Source organism: Thermobia domestica, chromosome 12 (assembly GCF_964235325.1).
Source record: "Thermobia domestica chromosome 12, izTheDome1.hap1.1, whole genome shotgun sequence".
Taxonomy (NCBI): Eukaryota; Metazoa; Arthropoda; class Insecta; order Zygentoma; family Lepismatidae; genus Thermobia; species Thermobia domestica.
In genome coordinates, this window is record NC_137465.1 from 214,758,397 (window position 1) to 214,784,237 (window position 25,841).

Genomic DNA, 25,841 nt, shown 5'->3' on the forward strand with positions numbered 1-25,841 from the left:
CGAAAAAAAGTTTTTTTTTTTCCTGGTTTGTTCCAATAGGGTTCGTATCAACAAGACGAAAAGAAGTTACTTTTTCTTTGATTTTCTGTTGCAGCATGATTCGCATACATAAGTACATGAATGAAGTGGCAAGAAGTTACTTACTTTTCCCTAATCTTTTGTAGCAATACCATTCACTTAAACAAGTAAATGAATAAAACGAAAACAAGTTGCTTTTTCCCTAATGTCCTGTTACGACATGATCAGCCTAACCAATACTGGATGACATGTAAAGAAGTTACTTTCTCTTTCCTGATCTGTTGGTATACTATTCGCCTAAACAAGTAAACAAATTAATCAAAAATACGTTGCCTTCCTTGTGATCTGTCGCAATGGTATTCGTAAAAACATAACGAAAAAGTTACATTTTCCTGATTCCCTGTCGCAAAACAATCCATATATATATAAGTAAATGAATGAAACGGAAATAAGTTACATTCTCTTATCTCATCTATCGCAACAGCATTACTACTTAGATATATACAAAAGAATGAACAAAGCAAAAAAGTTATTTTCCTCCGATCTGCTGTCGCAACAACATTCGCATAATCAAGTGAATGAACAAAAAAAAACTTTTCTTCTGATCCCTGTTCCAGCAACATTCGAACAATCAAGTGAATAAACAAAGCGAAAGAAGTTACTTTGCTCTGATCTTCTGTCCCAGCATCTTTTGCATAATCAACTGAATGAACAAAACAAAAGAAGTTACTTTTCCTCTGATCTTCTGTCCCAGCATCTTTTGCATATTCAAGTGAATGAACAAAACAAAAGAAGTTACTTTTCCTCTGATCTTCTGTCCCAGCATCTTTTGCATATTCAAGTGAATGAACAAAACAAAAGAAGTTACTTTTCCTCTGATCTTCTGTCCCAGCATCTTTTGCATATTCAAGTGAATGAACAAAACAAAAGAAGTTACTTTTCCTCTGATCTTCTGTCCCAGCATCTTTTGCATATTCAAGTGAATGAACAAAACAAAAGAAGTTACTTTTCCTCTGATCTTCTGTCCCAGCATCTTTTGCATAATCAACTGAATGAGCAAAACAAAAGAAGTTACTTTTCCTCTGATCTTCTGTCCCAGCATCTTTTGCATATTCAAGTGAATGAGCAAAACAAAAGAAGTTACTTTTCCTCTGATCTTCTGTCGCAGCATTTTTTGCATAATCAACTGAATGAGCAAAACAAAAGAAGTTACTTTTCCTCTGATCTTCTGTCCCAGCATCTTTTGCATAATCAACTGAATGAGCAAAACAAAAGAAGTTACTTTTCCTCTGATCCCTGTTCCAGCAACATTCGAACACTCAAGTGAATGAACAAAACAAAAGAAGTTACTTTTCCTCTGATCTTCTGTCCCAGCATCTTTTGCATAATCAACTGAATGAACAAAACAAAAGAAGTTACTTTTCCTATGATCTTCTGTCCCAGCATCTTTTGCATATTCAAGTGAATGAACAAAACAAAAAATGTTACTTTTCTCTCTGATCTCCTGTTCCAGCAACATTCGCATAATCAAGTGAATAGAGAAAATGAAAAGAAGCTACTTTTTCCTTGACCTCCTGTCGCAACACGTTTCACTAAGTAAGTAAATGAATAGAAGGAAAGTAAGTTACTTACTTTTCCCTGACTTTTTGTCGCAATACCATTTGCAAAAATAAGTAAATGAACAAGACAAAAATAAGTTACTTTTTCCTTATCTCCTGTTGCAACACGATCTACACAAGTAAATAAATAAATGTAAGAAACGAAACTAAGTTATTTACTTTTCCCTGATGATCTGTTGCAACAGCATTCGCGTAGACAAGTGAATGAATAAAATGGAAAAAGTAACTTTTTCTCTGATCCGTCGCAGCACGATCCACATGCATAAGTAAATAAAGAAAACGCAAAAAATTTACTTACTTTTTCCCTGATCTCCTGTCGCATCTTCTCTCGTTCTTCTTCCATCTTCCTGTGTTTCTCCTTCCTCCTCTCCTCGGCCTCCCGGATAGCCTCTTGTCGCTCTCTCTCCGCCTCCTCTTCCTTATCCTTATCATCACCATCATCATCGCCTCCCACCGCACCTGAAACACAAATTGAACTATAAAACTAACTGTTTATACAGTGCTACAAATTTCAGTGTTTTTCTATAAAATTCTACATAAATACGGTACAAGCAGTCTTTTCATTCAAAGGTTCAAAATCTTGGAACATCAAGAAGAAGACACGTTTGTGTGCGGCATCCGAATTGACGTTTGGTCTTGAATGTTGCTTTTACTTCCCCTAATTCGCCTTCCTCGATATTGCCAAGCTTTGAGGTATAAATAGCAATTCACCGACATACTTCATATATGTCCTTGGTAAGACGAACATGTATAAACATTCGTCTTGAGTTTATTAGTTCACATCAAACGTCAATTCGGTTGCCGCATGGTATAAGATAATAATTAAGTGTAATTATATTTTTACATTTTTACAGAGAGGATTATGAAATAGCAGGATTATGGAATAGCTGTGGGTTTATAACAGAGAGGAATGTGGAACTTCAGTTAAGACTTCTTTTATAATAGAGAAGAATGTAAAAATACTTCTTTTACAATAGAGAGGAATGTGAAACTGCCGTTAAGGCTTCTTTTATAATAGAGAGGTATGTGAAACTTTAGTTGACATTTCTTATATTGAAGAGGAATATGAAACTTCAGTAAGACTTCTTTTATAATAAAGAGGAATATAAAACTTCTGTCAGGACTTCTTTCATAATAGACAGGAATGTGAGACTTTAGTTAAGGCTTCTTTCACAATAGAGATAAATGTGAAATTTCAGGTAAGACTTCTTTTATAATAAAGAGGAATATGAAACTTCTGTCAGAACTTCTTTCATAATAGACAGGCATGTGAAACTTTAGTTAAGGCTTCTTTTATGCTGAAGAGATATATGAAACTTCAATTAAGACTTCTTTTATAAGAGAAAGGAATGTGAAACTTCAGTTAAGACTTCTTTTATGATGAAGAGGTATATGAAACTTCAGTGAGGATAGCTTTTATAATAGAGAGGACTGTGAAACTTCAATTAATACTTCTTCTATAATAGGAAGGTATGTAAAACTTCAGTTAAGACTTCTTTCATAATAAAGAGAAATGTGAAAGTACAGTTAAGAATTCTCTTATAATAAAGAGGAATGTGAAACTTAAGCTAAGACTTCTTTTATAATATAGAGGAATGTAAACATTCACTCAGCATGTCACAGGAGAGAGCAATTCGAGAAGAAAAACGGTGTAAAAAATTCTACAGCTTCCAAGCTCGTACGAAATGCATGAGTAACGTTGTAGTCATACCAACAAAAAGTGAGGAAATTGTTGAATATGACCACTTCTTCTACCATAAAAGAACACGAAAATAACTGAAATGTGAAAAAACGACTATACACATCAAAAAAAGGAAAAAAGAAATATCCCATGTGAACGCAAAAGTCCCTTTTCATCTCTCCCTCAATTTCTCGTAATATTTCCCTCTTGTATAAGAGGTATATAAAGGAGGATTTGGCTCCATTTTTACTATATTCTGTAAAAATCTTGCTTGCAATGGCGGATTCAGGGGGGCAATCGCCCCTCCCCAAAAGAGGACACTTTTCTTTTATTTTATATATAAATAAAACCTATTCCAGAGTTTGGAGCTCTCAAAACTACCTCTAAGTAGCAGTATTACCACCCGCCGGCCCCCAGAAGTCCGTTCTGGATCCGCCCCTGCTTGCTTGGAGTATATATGTAAAACTCTGAACATTTATAAATATATAGATAATTTCTACATAAATTCTCTTGTGAGAAATAACAAAAGTCTTTATCATTTGAACTGAAAAAAAAAAGAACTTGCAAAATAAGTTGTTTGTTTCGTCTGGGGAATAAAAACAGTTAAATCCCTCAGCTGGAAAAGCGTTTTCGCCACTAATTACTCGAGATGAGATTGCAATGAGCGCTGTGTCGTCAGATGGCTCAAGCGCTCAATGACTCTGTTCTAAAAGGAGACAACAACGTTCTAAATGCAGATTGTGTACTAATTTAAGTAGCTTTAGCCAAAGATTACAATGAATAGAGCAATAATAAATAAATAATTACAACAGTTTGTTGGGAATCTGTAAAATGGAACAATGTGCTACAACTTGACATTATTTTACCTTCAAATTTTATTATACTATGCAAAGATATTTTGTGTAGTAGAGTTCCTGTAGTTTTTTATTTTTGGTTCCTTCACTTATAAGCATTAATTTAAGCAGCATTGATAGCAGGCAAAGACAAATACACCCTCCATTCCAAAAGAAACCGAACGTTTTAAGAAAACAAAAAAGCAATGTACATTTTGGAACAAATCATTTTTATTAATCAATGTATTCCCCTTCTGCATCGATATACATATTTGCACGCTCCAACAAGTTGTCAAACGACTTCTCCATGTCTTTTTTTGGAATGGTCTTTAGGACGGCGGTCGTCGCCTTCTCAATAGCATCAATCGATGCGTGCCACTTTCCTTTCATCGCCAAATGCAGTTTCGGGAACAGATAGAAATCGCACGGAGCGAGATCTGGTGAATAGGGCGGATGATGTAACCGAATAATATGATTTTTGACCAAAAATTCAGTTACAAGTCGCGAACGATGTGATGGTGCATTATCGTCCAAAAGAGTTCAACTGCCGATTTCGCGATATTCGGGCCGAATACGACGAATTCTTGCCAGCAAACGCTTCATGACGCCCAAGTAAAACTCTCCAGTGACTGTCTGGCCGGGCTGAACAAATTCTTTGTGGATAATTCCTTTTGAATCGTAAAAACAAATTAGCATCACCTTAACTTTTAACTTCACCAAGCGACTTTTTTTGGGTGTTCCTTCATCCGGCGCTCTCCATTCAGCACTTTGCCGCTTTGTTTCGGGCTCATATTCAAAACACCACGTCTCGTCATCAGTTACAATCGATTTCAAGAAGTTTCGATCCTGCCGAGCACTTTTAACGATGTCTTTGCAATGAGCAATTCGATCAACTTTTTGGTCTTCGGTGAGTTTATGTGGTACAAACCGCGAATTAACCTTCTTAAGGCCCAAAACTTCGCTCAAAATGCGGTATGCGGTTGTTTGAGGAATGCCTAATTCCATTTCAATAACTTTCACCGACGATTTTTTGTTATGTTTGATGAATTCACGCACTTTTTCGATGTTTTCTTCCGATAATCCGGTTCTGGGACGGCCTGATCTTTCGTCATCATCCAGCGTCTCTCAACCCGATTTGAATCGCCTGAACCACTCGTAAACTTGCGTGCGGGATAGACACTCATCACCATATGCATTTTGTAGCATTTGGTGCGTTTCACTAAAAGTTTTACTCAGTTTAACACAAAACTCAATTGCAGCTCGTTGTTTGAAACTCATTTTCCGACCGATGTACACAACACACTGACAGTTGAAACGCAATAACTTTGTTGCCGTGCATCCAAATGTCATGACATTTGTACCAGTTGTCAATGAGGGACTACGCCATCTACCGGTAAAATATTACAACAGATGGCACTAGTGGTACTATTTGTTTTCAAAAGTTCGGTTCCTTTTGGAATGGAGGGTGTATTTCACAGAAGATGAAACACATATGCCACCAATCAATATAGCCTATATAATTCAGTTCAACTTAATTACATAGGGTATGTTCCTCATGCGTACTTTACATGCATTATCCGAGATAATCGATAAAAACCAATTTACGTGTACATTCATACTGCAACGTTAATCATAACACCTACTAAAATCAAGCTGATATTGAAGTATATATTAGTTAAGATTTTCACTCCACCTATTAAGATGAAGCTGATACTGTCGTATACTTGAATCAAGATTTTCACGCCACCTATTAAGATGAAGCGGATACTGAAGTATATAGTCTCTTAATCAAACTTTTCACGCCATCTATTAAGATGGAGCTGATACTGAAGTATATATAAATTAAGATTTCCACTCCACCTATTAAGAGGAAGCTGATACTGAAGTATACTTGAATCAAGAGTTTCAAGCCACCTATTAAAATGAAGCTGATACTGAAGTATACATGAATCAAGCGTTTCAAGCCACCTATTAAAATGAAGCTGATACTGAAGTATACATTACTCAAGATTTTCACGTCACCTATTAAGATGAAGCGGATACTGAAGTATATATGAATTAAGATTTTCACTCCACCTATTAAGATGAAGCTGATACTGAAGTATACATTACTTAAGCTTTTCACGCCACCTATTAAGATGAAGCTGATACTGAAGTATACTTGAATCAAGTTTTTCAATTCACCTATTAAGATGAAGCTGATACTGAAGTATACATTAGTCAAGCTTTTCACGCCACCTATTAAGATGAAGCTGATACTGAAGTATACTTGAATCAAGCTTTTCAAGCTACCTATTAAGATGAAACTGATACTGAAGTATACATTACTCAAGAGTTTCAAGCCACCTATTAAGATGAAGCTGATACTGAAGTATACATTAGTCAAGCTTTTCACGCCACCTATTAAGATGAAGCTGATACTGAAGTATACTTGAATCAAGCTTTTCAAGCTACCTATTAAGATGAAGCTGATACTGAAGTATACATTAATCAAGTTTTTCGCACCATCTATTAAGATGAAGCTGATACTGAAGTATATATTAATTAAGATTTTCACTTCACTTATTAAGATGAAGCTGATACTGAAGTATACATTACTCAAGCTTTTCACGCCCCCTATCAAAATGATGCTGATACTGAAGTATACATTACTCAATCTTTTCACGCCACTTACTAAGATGAAGCTGACACTGAAGTATACATTAATCAAGGTTTCCACGCCACCTATTAAGATGACGCTGATACTAAAGTATACTTGTATCAAGTTATTTACTGTGATGTAGTAGTAGCAAGATGACAGTATATACTGTGGGAAATGAGATAAAGGCTAAAGCTATTATTAATTCTTAAACTTCATGCTTAACTACAATGAAATGAATTCTTTCAGTTTAACTTCTCTCGGTTATTCCCGTTAGGTTAAGGAAGACGATGATCAAGGCAAGTGAAGGATGATGGAAGTATTGATGGAATGAGAAAATGGGAGGAAAGGAGAGTAGCCCGAGAAACCTATGTTCACAATGTTGTACACCACAGATTTACTTGACCGGGAATCGAATCAGGGACATCACGAACCAGATGTAAGTGCTCAACTACTGAGCCACCGTGTCCCCCTGGTTAACTAAAATATTGTCCAAAAGTAAGACATACATCAATGGAAAGATTCTTTTAAGGTAAACAAAAGGAAATGCTTAATATATATTCTTATGGGTGTTTTTTTGATAAAATTGAGGAAATCGAATTCTTAAAGCGCTAAAATATATGTCACTCTTTGCTACTACTCCTACTCCTACTCCTACTACTCCTACTACTACTACTACTACTACTACTACTACTACTACTACTAATAATAATAATAATAATAATAATAATAATAATAATAATAGCTGGTACAGTATATCTTAACAGTGGCACATAACAATAAAAATAACGCACGTACTATTTGCAAGAATGATAAATAAATCCATTTGCTTTCGTAAAATGCACTTAAAATGAAAGAAAAAACTGTGCTTCTAATTTTCTGGTGTGTTAAAATGAAGTTGCTCAAACCACAAGCATTAGACTTGAGCTCTCAATACCCTTTCCGCTGGCCTAGTGTTACACGGGATCTTAGGTTCAATTCCCAGTTTGAGAACTTTGATATTTAAACGCATTATGGTGCTTCGGATTTCGCCTTAGAGCTGTAAGTTCACGTCTCGTATAGCCTCGATGTGAGAAAGGAATAAAAAAAACTCTAATGAAAAAAGGACAGATTTTTCAAATGTGAACTTAATAGCTTAACGTGGGACCTGAGTAGTAGCTAATAACGAGAATCGAGCTCGGTTATCCCATGCACAAGGCAAGTATATACAATAGAAAGCTCTACTGCCAACATAAGAATGACGTTACTTATAAATAAATAAAAATGGATTTATATCTTAGGTTTCGTGATACTTAAGGCGTTGTACAGAATCCAAACTGGACTTGAGCATTAGGAATGGCCAGAACCAATTTTTTTTCTCAAGGCACAAGCGGGTTTGGGCGGGAAGGGCACAAGCGCATGGTCCTCTTTGCAGTGTTTTGAAGATGAACTTTGTGCCTCCTTTACGGGTCTTTGGGGGCTTTCGGATCCAGGTCTGGAACCGGTTCCTAAGATCCGGTTCTGGAACCGGGTTTTCAGATCCAAATCTGGAACCGGTTCCAGAACCGGTTCTGAAAACCGGATCTCCGAGAAACGGTTCCTCCTGGAACCGGTTCCGCCAGAACCGGATCTTTGTGGCCATCCCTATTGAGCATGAGTATTTTAATAACATTGCCAGTAAATTTCCTCAACTTCTGCTTCACCATTATCATAGGTATTCTGCCAAGCATTAGCAAGACACTTGGCACTACTGAGAAGCTTCCATGCTCCACGGTTTTTCGCTAACCTCTTTGTCTTCACGTACGATTTTTCTGTTTTGATATTCTCCACTAATTGTAGTCTCCTTCGCCTCCTCCCTCTCTTTCCTGCCACCATACTCTGTAGCACGTCCCTCATGATACAGTTTCTTCTTAGCCAATGTCCCAACCAGTTTCTCTTCATCTTCTTAATAATATCTAAAACTGTTCTTTTGTTCCCCACCATTCCTAAGGCCATTTCAATCGTTTTGCGCTCGGCCCAACTAATGCTCTTCATTCTTCTTCACACCCATATTTTGAAAGCTTTCAGTCGTTTTTCATCATTTTTGCGTAATGTCCATGTGGAGTATTGTCTGTAGAAGACTACTCCACACGAAGCATTTTTATGAGTATTTTTCTCAATTCTTTATCCAAAGTTCTGTAGAACGTCATATTAAAACATCAAATTTAGTAAAACAAACACTATATTGCTCTGGTAATCCTGATATAATCCCACAATTCGCGTTACTGTTATTCAGCTTTACCTTGTCTTGATAAAAGAGATAACTATGACCTTGAGAGTGGTTATCTACTTTTGCAACACTATAGAGATTGCACGGAATCGTGAAGCTTGACCTAAATCTATCAGGTTCAGCATGTAAAGAGCGTGAGAGTGTATCCCAGTCGTCAACACCCATTCATGAAATTTTGCCAATGTTGTCCTTGCTCGCGCTATACGGAGAACATGTGAAGGTTAAGTGCTGTCAGATTGCCGCGAAGTTTCATTGCAGATTATTTTTCTTGTTATTGTCGATACTTTACTAATATTTTTGTTTACTTTTATTTCGAATAATTGTAGTGCTCGTGTTACAGTTCTTTAAGTTCTTTTTGTCGCTCGTTCGCCATCTGTTCTAAGTTTGACAACATTGTTCATGCACTTCTGTTGTGTTATGTTTTCTCAAGGGGTGAGGTTAAATTTTCGTGTCATTAGTCCACTTTGCACACACAACTTTGTTGATTTAAAGGAAAGTGATTTACTGAAAGTACGAAACATAGCTGAGCGAGCGAAGGGGGTTAAAAGCCCCGCAGGGCTCATCTTATTTCAGCTTTATCACAATTCACGGAAAACACCCTTCCCTTCACAGCGCACACGTGAATGATCATTCCACGTGACAGTACGTCATGATCGGGTGACGTAACTTCAATGTAAATTTAACCTCACCCTTTCTGAAATGTGTGTTCGGGTGCGTTTAGAAGGCAGCTCCAGGAACGTACCGAATTCTTCCGATACATCACACGTGACGTAAGGCACTTTTTATGATTGGTCCATTTCATGAGTCCACTTCACGAGTCGTTGCGGTGTGTATAGTTAGGCATTCATGTCCTAGAAGTTTGCTACTGGCTATGCGCCCTTTGCTTGGTAAGAACTAACTAAATCGGTAACACAAAAGAGAAACCAAATGAAAGAACAGTCAAAAATAAGACAAAACAAAGTAAATCGTAAGAAATTAAGAAATAGACAAAAAGTAATGAAAATTCAGAAGACGGACAAACAAACACATAAGTAGCGTAAAAGATTAAAAATGCAAAAACCATGAATATCTGAGAAAGAAGAATTACGAAAATTACGTCCATTTTTTTTTTACCTATTTGAATACTTCATTCCATAGAAATAGTCAAATAGGGAAAATAGAAGAGAGCTAACAAATAGACATAAGAGTAATTAGATTCCTTACAAAGAACGTTGTGAGGTAGATTGTTATGTCTTAAGTAGAACAAGAGCTCCTCTCTCATTCACCTACCAAAAGAACTCACGCGAGAGAGGCAGAAAGGATCTGCTTCTGTTTACGGAACAATATAAACCACAATGTTCGTTCGCTGCCAGGGGAATAATGTCCCCGGGGGGTTTAATCTCAGCAATGGAATCTTGGTGAAAACTTTTGACTACGCCAAAACAAGCAAAATAATAAACTTAATCTGTTCAGGGTTGGAAACTCCAAACGAAAACAAAGCCTGCAGACAGAACGGAAAACAAACATTATGAACACAGTGAAAGAAATACATACCAATAGAACATGGAGAATACATTGGTTTTCTTTCAATCAGCATTCATTATTTATTTTTTAATTAACAATGGTACAAGTTTTACACAATCTCTAATGTAATTCGGTGATTTAGAACTGAATTTAGCTTAGGAAGAAAATTGCGTTTACCTAATTAAGCACGAGTTTCTGTTCAGAATATCAATTATTACTTGGTAAATACACAGTGGCGGTTCGTGCATGAGACAAGAATGTGGGTTTCGTTTCGCATGGTAAAACTACGGTAGGTTTCCAAACAATAGTAATTCAATATATTATTTATTATTATTTACATTATTATTTACAACATATACTTGTTTCACCGCTCCTGCGATTGGTGGAAACAGACGAAAGTATTCTTTTGCTATGTTCCAAAGTTCAAGCGTCACGTTGGTTTTGATCTCTTTTGTACTGGCGAAACGGAAAATGCCCATTTTTAGCTTTGGGAAAAACGAAACATCCTATGGTGCTAGACTATCGAAGCCTCTGAAGCCTTTTAAAGCTATCGAAGTCTCTGAAGCCTTTTAAATATATCGAAGCCTCTCAAGCCTTTTAAAGCTATCGAAGCCTCTCAAGCCTTTTAAAGCTATCGAAGTCTCTGAAGCCTTTTAAAGCTATCGAAGCCTCTCAAGCCTTTTAAAGCTATCGAAGCCTCTCAAGCCTTTTAAAGCTATCGAAGCCTCTCAAGCCTTTTAAAGCTATCGAAGTCTCTGAAGCCTTTTAAAGCTATCGAAGCCCCTGAAGCCTTTTAGAGCTATCGAAGCCTCTGAAGCCTTTTAAAGCTATCGAAGCCTTTTAAAGCTATCGAAGTCTCTTAAGCCTTTTAAAGCTATCGAAGCCCCTGAAGCCTTTTAAAGCTATCGAAGCCTCTGAAGCCTTTCAAAGCTATCGAAGTCTCTGAAGCCCTTTAAAGCGATCGAAATCTTTGAAGCCTTTTAAAGCTATCGAAATCTCTGAAGCCTTTTAAAGCTATCGAAGCCTCTGAAGTCTTTCAAAGCTATCGAACCTCTGAAGCCCTTTAAAGGTATCGAAGCCTCTGAAGCCTTTTAAAGCTATTGAAGTCTCTGAAGCCTTTTAAAGCTATCGAAGCCTCTGAAGCCTTTTAAAGCTATCGAAGTCTCTGAATTCTTTTAAAGCTATAGAAGTCTCTGAAACAGATTTTAGCCAATTTTCACATGAACTTGATGCTTGCGCGTTGCTTGAGCTGTGAAATTGCCCGAACCGATCATCACACACTCCTTCGTTCAGCTACGTTACTCGTACACTGCCTGTTATGACATATTAGTACTTGACAAAATCATTATTATGCAATCTAAAGACTACACTGTACAAGATTCATTGCGCTTGCATCACAAATGCCAAAACTAGAACAACATTCCAGGAAATTGTAACTGTTGTTCGTATACGTGGAACTGTTGTAAATATGGTTACAAGTATTTATAGAATAATAATAAAAATGACACACATATGTAAATATAGGTTTAAAGTTATTGTGCATAATAAAATTCATTTAAAATATATTTTACGCACTGTGGTAAATAATATAACAAATCAAAATTAGGTACACTCAGAAGGACACACACCCACACACATCACATGCACACACAGATTTCTAAGAATAAATATATAATATTTTCAGATAAATTTTAAAGAATAAAAGAAACAATCAAAGAGAGAGAAGATTAAAAATCATAATTTTTTGACAAATTTTTGTCAGTAGGCCTAGAATGAGGAATCTGACTTCTTAAGTAGATTCGGATGCGTGAGATTGCCGTGTGTTGGGTGGAAGGTTATTCTATGTAAAGATAGTGGATACAGAGAACGAATTAGAGTAAGTTTCAGACGAATGAATGGAAAGTAAAAGGAATTTGTTTACATCTGATCATATAGTATGATTGTGGTGTACATTTAGTAGTGGCAATCGTTGAAATAAGTAGATAGACCGTTGAAAGTGCGAAGTGTTGAAGAGAAATGTGAGTCCGATTTCTGTAGTATTGTGGAGTTAAACGATTTGATTATAACCGAACTGCATACAGGTATTTTGTATACATTGTAAACGGAACGCTAATATTTCATTTAACTCTGATACAGTTACATTACAATATTGAAGGTTAGAAAATGTTAAGAGATTTTACAAGTAGTAACTTCGTTTCAGTGGGAAGAATTTTCTTTAGTCTACTGAGGGAATACAAAGAATCGAAAGCTTTGTTACATAATTAATGTGAGGTTTTCATTCAAGAAATTGGATATGATAGATATATGTAGTAGTACTTCTGGTTTCAATAAATGGGTAACACGAAATATATTCTTGGAAGGTTTATTAAGAATGAATTTCCATTATCTTCTCATCGATTTTCCCGTACGGTGATTAATATTGTAATATCCCACACGGTTTTATTTACAAACAACCCAACACATGCTTATATTGACAAACATCAACCATGTGTGTCTTACTACGGATAGCTACAGGAGACAGGGACACCAGTCACACCATTGGTCATGTGACGTCGAAGGATCAGCAGTGCCACCCTCTCACCTGGAGAACCTATATAACCGGGAGTTTCAGCGACAAGCATCAGTCTCCGCCTGGTCAAATCCCCAACTTTAGCTTGCAGTGGAGCTTCCGAGGAAACTTACCCAACCCAAGCCCTTAGCTTGCAATTGAGCTTTGGAAAAACCTTACCTAACCCAAGCCTTTAGCTTGCAGTGGAGCTTCCGAAGAAACTTACCCAACCCAAGCCTTTAGCTTGCAGTGGAGCTTCCGAAGAAACTTACCCAACCCAAGCCTTTAGCTTGCAGTGGAGCTTCCGAAGAAACTTACCCAACCCAAGCCTTTAGCTTGCAGTGGAGCTTCCGAAGAAACTTACCCAACCCAAGCCTTTAGCTTGCAGTGGAGCTTCCGAAGAAACTTACCCAACCCAAGCCTTTAGCTTGCAGTGGAGCTTTAGGACCCTTTTCCTCCTGCCTTGCAGTGGAGCTTTAGGCCCCTTTTCCTCCTGCCTTGCAGTGGAGCCTGGTGGGGGCCTTTACCTCTCTCTCGGTTTGTAATAGAGCATTGGGAAATTCCCTATCATAACACCCGCATAGCTTGCAGTGGAGTTTCGTCGGAACTCTAACCCCTTTCTGCTAGCAATGGAGTCTTACCCATCTTTATGAAACTTGCTTCGTGAGAAATCCTTCCCGAGAGAGTCAGGAGGAAAAGAACACTTATTTTACCCAAACACTTGAGAATTTGTACTTATTTCTATTATAGTGGAATTTGGTAGTAAAATCTGGTAGTGGGTGAAAACGTTTCCGGACTGTAATTTGCTCTACCTGTGGTAGGTGCTTCAGGCTCGAAATCAGACGTAGTAGACTTTTACCAAATTTAATTGCCGGTGGGACAGGATTGAGCGCACTACCATGTTCAGAACCAATCTTAAACTAAGGCCACCTTCTGTACAGTCTGGTTGCTGGCAGAAGATCTAAATACTTATATGTCTGACATAATTTCGAAAGAAGGAAGGGTGTGAAAGAAATTCCGTCCCTACCGAGGATCGAACCAAGACTGTCCAATTAGAACATAAACACTTTACAACTACGCTACCGCAGCTCCCAGGAAAATAATAACTCAAACACAAGCTTGGTTGTAATATTAAATAGCTATCTTCCAGATACAACCCATTATCACATTAGACTTGAATATTTAATAACAACCCCTTCCCCTCATCCAGGGAAAATAGAAAAATCATCCACGGTCTATGTTTCCAGGTACCATGAGAGAAAAAAGAGAAAAAGGAAATCTAACATTGATAAAAGACAATGGTGAAAGACAAATAAGGACTAGTCGAAGGTTTTGCCGATATATGGTTTCTGGACTCATTGTTAACTGAACACTGTCAACACTACTTTTATTCCATTACACCTACTTTGTTCCCTTTCCTTCTTTGTTTAACCTGTTCACTCCGTCCTGGTTCTGATCGCCGAAGCCTGCTCCTACTTCATGCTCGTGCATCTGCCAGTTGAAAATGACAGCGTTTCTCGTTTCATTCCCTTCTTTGCTTCCCTTGTTCACTCTACCCTGGTTCCGTTCACCAAAGCCTGCTCCTAGTTTATGCTCGTGCATATGCCAGTTGAAAATGACAGCTTTTCTCGTTCCCTTCCCTTGTTCACTCTACCCTGGTTCCGTTCGCCAAAGCCTGCTCCTACTTCATGCTCGTGCATCTGCCAGTTGAAAATGACAGATTTTCTCGTTTCATTCCCTTCTTTGCTTCCCTTGTTCACTCTACCCTGGTTCCGTTCGCCAAAGCCTGCTCCTACTTTATGTTCGTGCATATGCCAGTTGAAAATGACAGGTTTTCTCGTTCCCTTCCCTTGTTTACTCTACCCTCGTTCCGTTCGCCAAAGCCTGCTCCTACTTCATGTTCGTGCATCTGCCAGTTGAAAATGACAGCGTTTCTCGTTTCATTCCCTTCTTTGCTTCCCTTGTTCACTCTACCCTGGTTCCGTTCGCCAAAGCCTGCTCCTACTTTATGCTCGTGCATCTGCCAGTTGAAAATGACAGCTTTTCTCGTTCCCTTCCCTTGTTTACTCTACCCTCGTTCCGTTCGCCAAAGCCTGCTCCTACTTCATGCTGGTTCATCTGCCAGTTGAAAATGACAGCGTTTCTCGTTTCATTCCCTTCTTTGCTTCCCTTGTTCACTCTACCCTGGTTCCGTTCGCCAAAGCCTGCTCCTACTTTATGCTCGTGCATCTGCCAGTTGAAAATGACAGCTTTTCTCATTTCATTCCCTTCTTTGCTTCCCTTGTTCACTCTACCCTGGTTCCGTTCGCCAAAGCCTGCTCCTACTTCATGCTCGTGCATCTGCCAGTTGAAAATGACAGCTTTTCTCGTTTCATTCCCTTCTTTGCTTCCCTTGTTCACTCTACCCTGGTTCCGTTCGCCAAAGCCTGCTCCTACTTCATGCTCGTGCATCTGCCAGTTGAAAATGACAGATTTTCTCGTTTCATTCCCTTCTTTGCTTCCCTTGTTCACTCTACCCTGGTTCCGTTCGCCAAAGCCTGCTCCTACTTTATGTTCGTGCATCTGCCAGTTGAAAATGACAGGTTTTCTCGTTCCTTTCCCTTGTTTACTCTACCCTCGTTCCGTTCGCCAAAGCCTGCTCCTACTTCATGTTCGTGCATCTGCCAGTTGAAAATGACAGCGTTTCTCGTTTCATTCCCTTCTTTGCTTCCCTTGTTCACTCTACCCTGGTTCCGTTCGCCAAAGCCTGCTCCTACTTTATGCTCGTGCATCTGCCAGTTGAAAATGACAGCTTTTCTCGTTCCCTTCCCTTGTTTACTCTACCCTCGTTCCGTTCGCCAAAGCCTGCTCCTACTTCATGCTGGTTCATCTGCCAGTTGAAAATGACAGCGTTTCTCGTTTCATTCCCTTCTTTGCTTCCCTTGTTCACTCTACCCTGGTTCCGTTCGCCAAAGCCTGCTCCTACTTTATGCTCGTGCATCTGCCAGTTGAAAATGACAGCTTTTCTCATTTCATTCCCTTCTTTGCTTCCCTTGTTCACTCTACCCTGGTTCCGTTCGCCAAAGCCTGCTCCTACTTTATGCTCGTGCATCTGCCAGTTGAAAATGACAGCGTTTCTCATTTCATTCCCTTCTTTGCTTCCCTTGTTCACTCTACCCTGGTTCCGTTCGCCAAAGCCTGCTCCTACTTTATGCTCGTGCATCTGCCAGTTGAAAATGACAGCTTTTCTCATTTCATTCCCTTCTTTGCTTCCCTTGTTCACTCTACCCTGGTTCCGTTCGCCAAAGCCTGCTCCTACTTTATGCTCGTGCATCTGCCAGTTGAAAATGACAGCTTTTCTCATTTCATTCCCTTCTTTGCTTCCCTTGTTCACTCTACCCTGGTTCCGTTCGCCAAAGCCTGCTCCTACTTCATGCTGGTTCATCTGCCAGTTGAAAATGACAGCGTTTCTCATTTCATTCCCTTCTTTGCTTCCCTTGTTCACTCTACCCTGGTTCCGTTCGCCAAAGCCTGCTCCTACTTTATGCTCGTGCATCTGCCAGTTGAAAATGACAGATTTTCTCGTTTCATTCCCTTCTTTGCTTCCCTTGTTCACTCTACCCTGGTTCCGTTCGCCAAAGCCTGCTCCTATTTCATACACGTACATCTGCCAGTTGAAAGTAGCAGCTTTAGAGAAAATAGCGTAGAAGAATACTGAATACAAGGCAATTAAAATGAAAATTTAATGAAAGAAAATAATGAAAAGGAAAGGGAAACCATTCATAGATACATCTTTTCCACCACGAAGTCACACGGACTGGGAAGGACCGAGGAACCCTTTGACATCAAATATTAAACTCTGTGCCTGTGAGTCACTGTGCTTTCTCATTCTTCCATTTTAGACAACTTAAGAAGTTGGTCTATTACGTCATCTGAATATCACCAGAGAAGAGGATAAAGGAAATGATGGAAAATATCTGCAATCCGACACTCACAAGAATTAGAGAAAGAGGAATATAGGCTGGGAAAGAGAAGGCAAAGAAAAAGATGGATAGGATGAAAGGATGGGGAAAGGAAGAAGAATGAGATGAGAGGATCACGTGACTGACACTCGTAGTTAATTGGTTGCCTGCCGCTGACAACGAGGCCTTCCTCCTACTACCTCAATCCCAACTGCGGGGTTATTTACCACAAGTTAATTGGATCGAAGATCTTCACTCCCAAAAGGATTTTTTTTCCTTTCTTCTCATTCTTGCTTCTTTTCGTAATGCCTCCCTAACTCTTCATTCACTTCTGATCTTTCGTTCTGCTGACAGTGTTGCAAAAATCTAACAAATTAAAAAGTTTTTCCCTCAACTTTCAACTCATAAGTTAAGAGACAAAATAATTGAAAAGAAACACAAGACAAGCAAAATATTGATAAACAAAACTAATATTGGCAGCAAGCTTTTAGCTAGCAAACAGTAACTTCCTGAACATGGTACGAATTTTAACTGTTTCTACCGTAAATACCAAAGTACTGTTACAATTTTGTGGTTATAACTTTACCACGCTTTAACATGAATAAGGCCATTCAATATTCATTGTTTCCAGAGAAAAATGAATAAATAAGTGGATTATTATTAACGTATTGTTATACACGTTATATCAGCAGAACTACGCTATGATGTTCAAAGAGAAAATGTAAAATTAGAGGTTAGGTAAAATTGAAGAGTACACTACACTACTCTACAAGGTAGCCAAAAGTGTTCTTGCTGTTCTAGAGCAGTGATAAAGAGCAATACAGTGAACGGTATGTAACTTTAGGTTTCCAAGTAATCTTCATCAATATGGAACTTTTTTCCCAACGTTTCTTCAAATGCACAATACTCTGGTCTGATAAAACTCGGGATACGTGGATGCAAAGAAGTCCGTGAATGCGTTCTGGAGGTCTCCCTAATTTGCAAAATATCTCCCACGGAGGTGGTGTGGGTGCAAAGAAGTCCGTGAATGCGTTCTGCAGGTCTCGTTCATTTGCGAAATATCTCCACGAAGGTGGTGTGGATGCAAAGAAGTCCGTGAATGCGTTCTGCAGGTCTCGTTAATTTGCGAAATATCTCCACGAAGGTGCTTGTCGAGGGAATGAAACAGGTGATAATCTGTTTCAAGGTCCGGTGAATATGGCACAGTGTCTCTCAGACAAGTTGCTGAAGATTCGGGTCCTCAGTATCACATCTCGCTTGGCATTGTCTTGCAGAATAGCACACCTTTGTGATTCGCCAATGCCGGCTCATTCTGCCTCAATGCACGATGCACCTTTTGAAATTGCTAAGAGTAGAGGCAGGAGCGTCATTTCAGATTTTGCTTGGGGGAGGGCAAAACCCCTCGATATAAGTAAAATTTCGCGTTTTTCACTCATTTACTACTACTCTATTGATAAAATCTATTTAATCTCAAACTCAGGGGGGCAAATGCCCCTCCCTGCCCCCCCTAAATGACGCCCCTGAGTAGAGGTCAGCAGTAATAGTTTGACCAGGAGGAAAGAGCTCGTAATGCACAATTTGCCTACAATTTCACCGTACGGAATGCAAAACCTTTCGTGGATACAGAGGTGGTCTTCAGGTGTGAGGAACAGGATCACGTGGCGACAACCATAGAGTGTCATAGAAGGCCTACTTTTTATCACCAATGAGCAAGCGGTAGAAGATGGGTGTGTCCAGGTAGCGAATGAGCAAGAACAAGCATGCAGACACTTGTTGTTCCTTGTTAGCTGCCGACAATTTGTGGAGTACCCACTTAATTAACTTGTACGACTTCCCTATCGCATGCACGTGCAGTTGTTCCTTCCTGGCTGCCGACAATATATGGGGTACGCACTTACTTAACTTGTATGATTTCCGTATGCCATGCAGGTGCAGTTTGACCATTCCAGCGGAAACATGAAACCTTTCTGCAAGTTCATTATATGTTAGACCACTGTCTTCCTCGATGGTTACTTTCAGGGCCTCATCATCCAACACATGTGGTCGTCCACTGCGAGGTTCTTCTGAAGGGCTTTACATCTCAAGAACGGAAATGCGGCGGTGTGTTCGTTCACGGTATTCTCCCCAAATGCCTGGCACACGCGGCGATTTGCCGTGGCAGCTGACAGGTTCACTTTAAAATCATAGAACAAACACACGCGAACAAGCTGCCTCGATACCTCTATTTCTCTTCAACACGGAACGAGCTATGACTGCCATATGTGCACAACATGACTGTATTACTAAAGATTGGTGGTTGGACTAACTCTCGATCGCTTGGTAGGCGCGTACCTCATTTCGTTTCCTCCCTGTGAGCTCATGATTAATGGGACGTTGAAAACGGCAAGAACATTTTTGGTTACCTTGTATATACAATATTTATTCCGTGCGAGCTGTAACAGTTCTATGAAATTTATAGCATGATTCTCTTCACACTAAACCCAGATTATTTAATTAACCAGTAGTAAATTGTATAATTTAATTTTGACATAGTTATTTATAATTAGAATTAAGAAAAGCTTGAATTTGGAGGTACACGGTTACATGAAACAAAATATCATTAAGGATACATAGAAAACTGGTTGAATGCCACTACGTTAAATAAATCTTTAAAACTAACCCAATAATATATATATATATATATATATATATATGTGTGTGTGTGTGTGTGTGTGTGTGTGTGTGTGTGTGTCGTCAAACGTTTTTGTATAAGAGTTACCTAGGGTCATCAAAATTTGTATACAAATATATCTTCAAGAGATCTAATGGCGTGCGAAGCAGTTTTCTTTTTTCAGTTTTCGGCTAGGAGGAGGGAAGAAGTACATGTGATGTTGTATTTTTAATGGGGAATTGTATGCATATTTTTAGTGATTTTTAAGTACGACCTGCGTATACGCAACACTTATCACGTTACAGATATGCGGGTTTACATAACAACAGAAAATAAATGCATGGCAATGGATTTTCTCTGTTTTATCCAAGTTCTGAATTAAAAACCAGCATTGACGTATGCTTACAACTAGTATCTAATAAATTAGATAGGCCAACTAAAGAAATTAAGCTTAATGAAAAAGAAATACGCATACCGCAGGATGGTTTTGTGTTATATACATAACACTTGAATGAAGGATGATTAGATTACTTTAGCTCGTACAGAAAGGCCATATTATGGCAACAGTGTGTAGGAAATTCAAGAGTTTTAGCTCTAAATAAAGTATCAAGGTAAAACAATGTTTTTATAATTTAATTCCAAATATAGGTGAGACTACATAGCTCTTCAAAGAAGAGGCTAATTTTTAAAAACAAGACTGTACGAAACTACCAATATTGTTTCTATGATGGGCAATAGAATTTCCATTTGAGTAAAATGGATATTGTGTATCTGAACCATTTACGTTTACTACAGAGAGTAAGGATACCATGTAGTAAAACTCTGGAGACCATTTATGTGTTCGTACCAACAGTAGCGACACCATACGATACAATTGTAAAGCTTTCGCTCCCGCCGCAGTAAAAACTGGCATTCTCAATCATCGACAGTAGCGACAATGTGCGACGTAACTGTGGGTCATTTACATTTACTAAAGTCTGGAGGAACACATACGGGGCAGTTGTGAAGTATCTGCTTCAACCGGAGTCCACGGCGACATTTTAGGCTTGAGGCGGTAAGTGTATTGATTTACAGATTAAGGGTGTCCCGCCATTTTTCCTACAAATTTTTAACGATTTAAAAAAGGTGACAAACAAGTTTATATATACGAGGTGTATGAGAGTAGAGTTATCGAAGTAACGTATCATTAAGTATTTCAATGTTACTTTTTTATCTACATTTAATAATATTTCAACATGTCTTATTGTACCTGAAAGAAGAAAAGACATATCTGCACAATTTTTCCCGATTGCGAAGGTTTGCTTGGGGGCTCGAACCTGACATATTTGTTTTACTGTTTCCGAAGATATTCGAAGTTGGACTTAGAAATATTTTGCCTCAAAACAGCTGTAATCTATGCGCTCAATCTTTTCGGAATATGGTGAATATACTGTACTTGTAAATAAAGAAACCAAACAGCAACGAAATACAGCTAACATCACCAAAGAAGAAATAAAACAAAGAAAAACGAATTGGTAAATATCGCACACAGAATGTCTGAAACAAGGTGCGTATTTTGTCGTCTGATAGTTATCCAAGTAATTGAAGTTCTGTCTGCAATAACATAACAAAGTGCGTGGAATTACTTGTACTTCGATTCCTGGTAAAACATAGAAATACAAGGCACACCTTACTTCTCTGCTGCCTCTAATGTGTATTCGAAGCGTCAGTTGTGGGAAAATATTATTCATCGGTATCGAGTCGCTATTTCTTGATGCAGGTGATAGTGGGCGCCACTGTCTGCGGGCCTTGAAGCAAGCACTGCTATATGCGAGGAGGCAACGCGAGGTATGTGTAACTGTTGTGCAAGATTCGGTTGAAGTGAAAGCACTGTTACGGAGATATATTTGGCACTTTTGTTCCGAAATAGACAATCGAAGCAGCCGAAGAACGACAAATAAGGAAGAGACACAAGAGAAAGGAAAACCATGAACTCTGGCAAATAAATGTTTGAAGTTTATTCTTGAGGGCCCTAAAATGGTGGAAAAACTGTGCGGAAAACAGGTTTGTTTTCAGTTTTGTTTGTTTTCGACGTTGCCATCACTTTTAGGCTCTGAAAATATATGTTGTACCTATGGGCATTACAAATTATTAACCGAAAAATCAGCGACCTGTCCCCCCCAAAATTTTTCTACATTTTTTTTTCAAAATTTAAACACCCTCTTTCCCAAAAAAGAAAATGAGCATAGAATATTTCGAAAAAAAAAATGCCCATTTGCACCTATATAGTATCTACAATCTGTGAACTTTCAAAGTATTTCGACCACCTCCCACCAAAATTTAAAAATATTGAATTTTGACCATGCATGATAAGATAATTCGGTAAGGGGTTGAGGATGCATTCTTATATGTTTTCATCATTCTGTAGTAATTCTGATCCTGAGGAAACTTCTTTAAAAAAATTTCCATTATTTGTAGTCTTCTTTTGTTAATGTTTTGCATTAAAGTGTGAAACAATACCACGTAAATCCACACGGAAAAGTCAGTTTTTTTTTTTTTTTTTTTTTTGTAATTCTCTCTAAAACTCTTATAAGTTAGAAATTAGAGTATAAATAAGATCATGTTGGATTGAAATAACCTTAAAATTTTATAATGATTCAGTATCTCACATTTTATATAAATTAAAACAAGAAAGAATATAATATTGTAGTATTCGGTAGAGTAAAGGTACATGGGTTTTCTTCACCCATTTCATTATTAAAGATGTTTTATACAGTTTGTGCACAATATTACAAATAAGTAAGTCTCTGAAGTTTTTCCCTCTATAATTGGATTTTCTACCCATTTTAGCTCAGAGGTTTAAAATTTGTTAGTTAAGAATGACGCTGTCCATTGCAGCTCGGAGATAGGTGAGGATAGCTCTTGCCCGTTGCAGCTCAGAGGTACGGTTGTTATCTCCTGCCCATTGCAACTCGGAGATAGATGGGGATATCTCTTGCCCGTTGCAGCTTAGAGGTACAGTTGGTATCTCCTGCCCATTGCAGCTCGGAGATAGGTGAGGATAGCTCTTGCTCGTTGCAGCTCTGAGGTAATGATGTCTTCCACCTTGACGTGACTGTTTTTATAGTCAGTATTTGGACTCAGAGCCTGTGGAGGGGTTGAAAGGGTCTTCTTCATATTTCTTCGTGTCTTCTTCACATTCCATCGGTGTGACGGCATCCGTCGGTTGCTTGCTGGTGCTTGTGCCGAAGTATTTGGTTTTATTTACTAAAACGGAATGCTTCCAATATGAAGAGATATTCCAATATAGTTTTGTAAATAAATAAATATTGTGTGTATATATATCTTGAATATATGAAACAAGAAATCTAGGCAAAACCATTTAAGCTAGAAAATTGAAATTTGGAGAACATATAAGATGTGTGATAGTAGGTAACACTAATAAAGAAAATTTTAAAAATGAAATTTCTTGAGGAAGAGGAAAAAAAGGAAGTGGCAATTACTATAAAAATTTGTTCATATTTAGGAACCCCTCAGGGTTACAATCATTAAATTTGGCATTTCAAACTTTACATTTAAAGCAATTAAACATGTGTTTCAGCATGTTTTGATACCTAAATAGAAGAGAAATAGAAGGGATTGGAGACTCGAAGTAAAAGGAGTAAAATGAAGTTGCAATTTTCATATCTTGGGATCCCTTGAAGTAACAGCTATGATATTTGCTATTTGGATGTTTCATTTAAAATAAATAAACACATATTTGAGCGTGTTTTGCTAATTGATATAGAGTGGAAGAAAAGAGGTGAAGGTGGCTAAACAAAGAGTTCTAGTTTCGTGCTAAACTTTGAGTTCAGAGGTTTCTGTATGAAAGATACAGAAGAAAGAACAGAAAATACTGCCCGCAGTAACCATCGGCGCAAATCTGTGTTCAACATTGAGGAGGGGATGGGACTAGTAAGACCAATCACACAAGCTTTTTTTAAAGCAATGTTCAAAATATTTATGAAATTAAAAAACAATGATGTGGAGGATCATGGGAGCAGAGTTGTCTTGAACATTGGTGGGCAGGCAGATTTGAGGCTTATTCTGGGGAAGGCGGAGGAAATGAGACACATATTACGGTAGATGAATCTGATTTCTGAGGTGAACCTGTTGGATATTATATATCAGGCGATGATAATGGAGTATGGTACTGTGAAGCAGAGTTTCTCCCTGAAAACACATTTCAAATCGGATTATTGGGGGGACAGTAGCCCCAGTTCCAACATTTGGGGGCATGTCCTCCTCATCCCCCGGGATTTGCGCCAGTGGCAGTAACTCGTGGGAGCATTTGCTAATATATACATATATACAGGGCCGGATCCTGGATTGTCTGAGGGGGGTGCACCAAATAACTGCCAGTACATTTGAATTAAATTGAGTTTTTTTAAAATACCTTTAGGCATCTCTGGTGTGAATGAGTAGTAGCCCTGCAAATGCTAAGTGTCTGCTCTCGATGAATCCTTTCCCTTCAACCTTCAGAAAATTGACTGAATCTATTTTTTTTTTTTTTTTTGCGAAACTCACTGCCAGCTTCTCACTTTAGGTAGTATATATTTACAACGAAGGGGGGTGCACGTGCACCTTTGTCAAAGTCAAAGTCATATATATAGTCAAAGTTAGTGTTTAAATCTAGATATGAGTTGGCAATCTTGATTCCAAATCTCGAGAGACGGTTGATACCAATCTTGTAAGTTGTTCGTCACTCAATTACACAAAGTGCATTCTAAGAGGAGAGAAAAGAGAAAAAATGAGATGCAGTAATGAGAAAGCAGCAGAAGAACGGAGAAAACACGAGCAGCGCTATCTCTTATTCCATCATAGAATCTCGTCATGACTTGATTTTAATTGCGGAAAACAAAGAAATAGAGAAAACGCAAAATGGAAAAAGATTTAAAAAAAAGAAACACGAAACATGAAAATGAAAACATAGAAGCCTCAGAATGAGAGAGATATAGAAACGAGAAGCTGTTTAGAATTGAAAAAAGAGAGGAAAAGATGAGAAAGAGAGACAAAATAATTATGTGCTTTTGACTGTTGTTAATTTCTATCAAGTTACCATTAGTTTCTTCTTCTTCTTTAAGGTTTAGTAACATTTTTTGTAATCTCGCTGGGCTTAGAAAAGCAGACACCAAAATCCTGGCTGAATTAACTGACAGATCCTTATCATGGTATTTTTTTTTTAAAAAAATTAGTGTTTTAGGGGGAAAAAATATGTGCAAAACCTACGGACAACGTTATGTCTTCATCTTCTGATTATTATTACTAGGATCACGTAGTGAGAATTGTAAGTTCATATTCTTGCTCTCCAATCCAAACTGGTCTAATGGCTAGCGCGTGTGTCTGATACACGTGGTCACGGGTTCGACTGCTGGCGGGAGAGAACAAAAATTTAATTTCAGAAACGGTCACTTTTGTTAACCACTCGTCTAGTTTATCCTAAAGGGTATAACTGTGTAATGTAAAACTTAAGAAAAACATTTAACTCTTAGTACGTTCGTCCGTTACTACTCACGATAACCCTTGAACGAAAGCGAATTTTAAATTCTTTTATTTTGTAATAGGCAGCTAACGATTATCTCGTTAATAAGGTCAATCCGTTAACGCCTTCACATGTAGGTAATATAATCTATTCATATTCCGTTTAATCTATAGACCCCTAATATTCCCTAGCTTTTATGCAGCCTGCACAGTAACAAAGAAATTTTGGTTGCTTATCATATAAGGATATGTAGTGTTTCTTACTGAACTTACCTTGGCCGAGTTCGTTAATGGAATCAATTCGTTAATTCCTTCACGGGTAATGAATTCTATTAGTATGCCGTTTAATCTAGGTATAACATTTCCTAGCTTCTATGCAACCTGCACGATAGCAATGATATGTTGGTTGTCTATAATAGAAGGATATGCAGCTTTTCTTACTGCACACGTCTTGGCCGAGTTTGTTAATTAAATAAATCCGTTAATTCCTTCACGGGTAATGGTATCTATTCAGTTATCATTAAATCTATAATATTCCCTAGATTATATGTAACCCGCACAGTAGCAAAGAAATGTTGGTTGCATATAATAAAAAGATATGGAATCTCGTGATTTCCCTTACTGTCTTTTGCAGAGTTTATTTTATTCACTTATTATCACCCA

General features: G+C 38.1%; 1 protein-coding gene across 2 annotated transcripts in view; it reads right to left on the minus strand.

Annotated features, from left to right (window-relative positions):
• cpx (synaptic transmission protein complexin) overlaps positions 1–25,841 on the minus strand; it is a 346,937-nt gene that overhangs the window by 147,026 nt on the left and 174,070 nt on the right. For both annotated transcript variants that reach the window (XM_081734725.1, XM_081734726.1), the window contains one exon: positions 1,936–2,096. In XM_081734725.1, the coding sequence (XP_081590851.1) occupies positions 1,936–2,096 (161 nt within the window). The remainder of the gene's footprint in view (positions 1–1,935; positions 2,097–25,841) is intronic.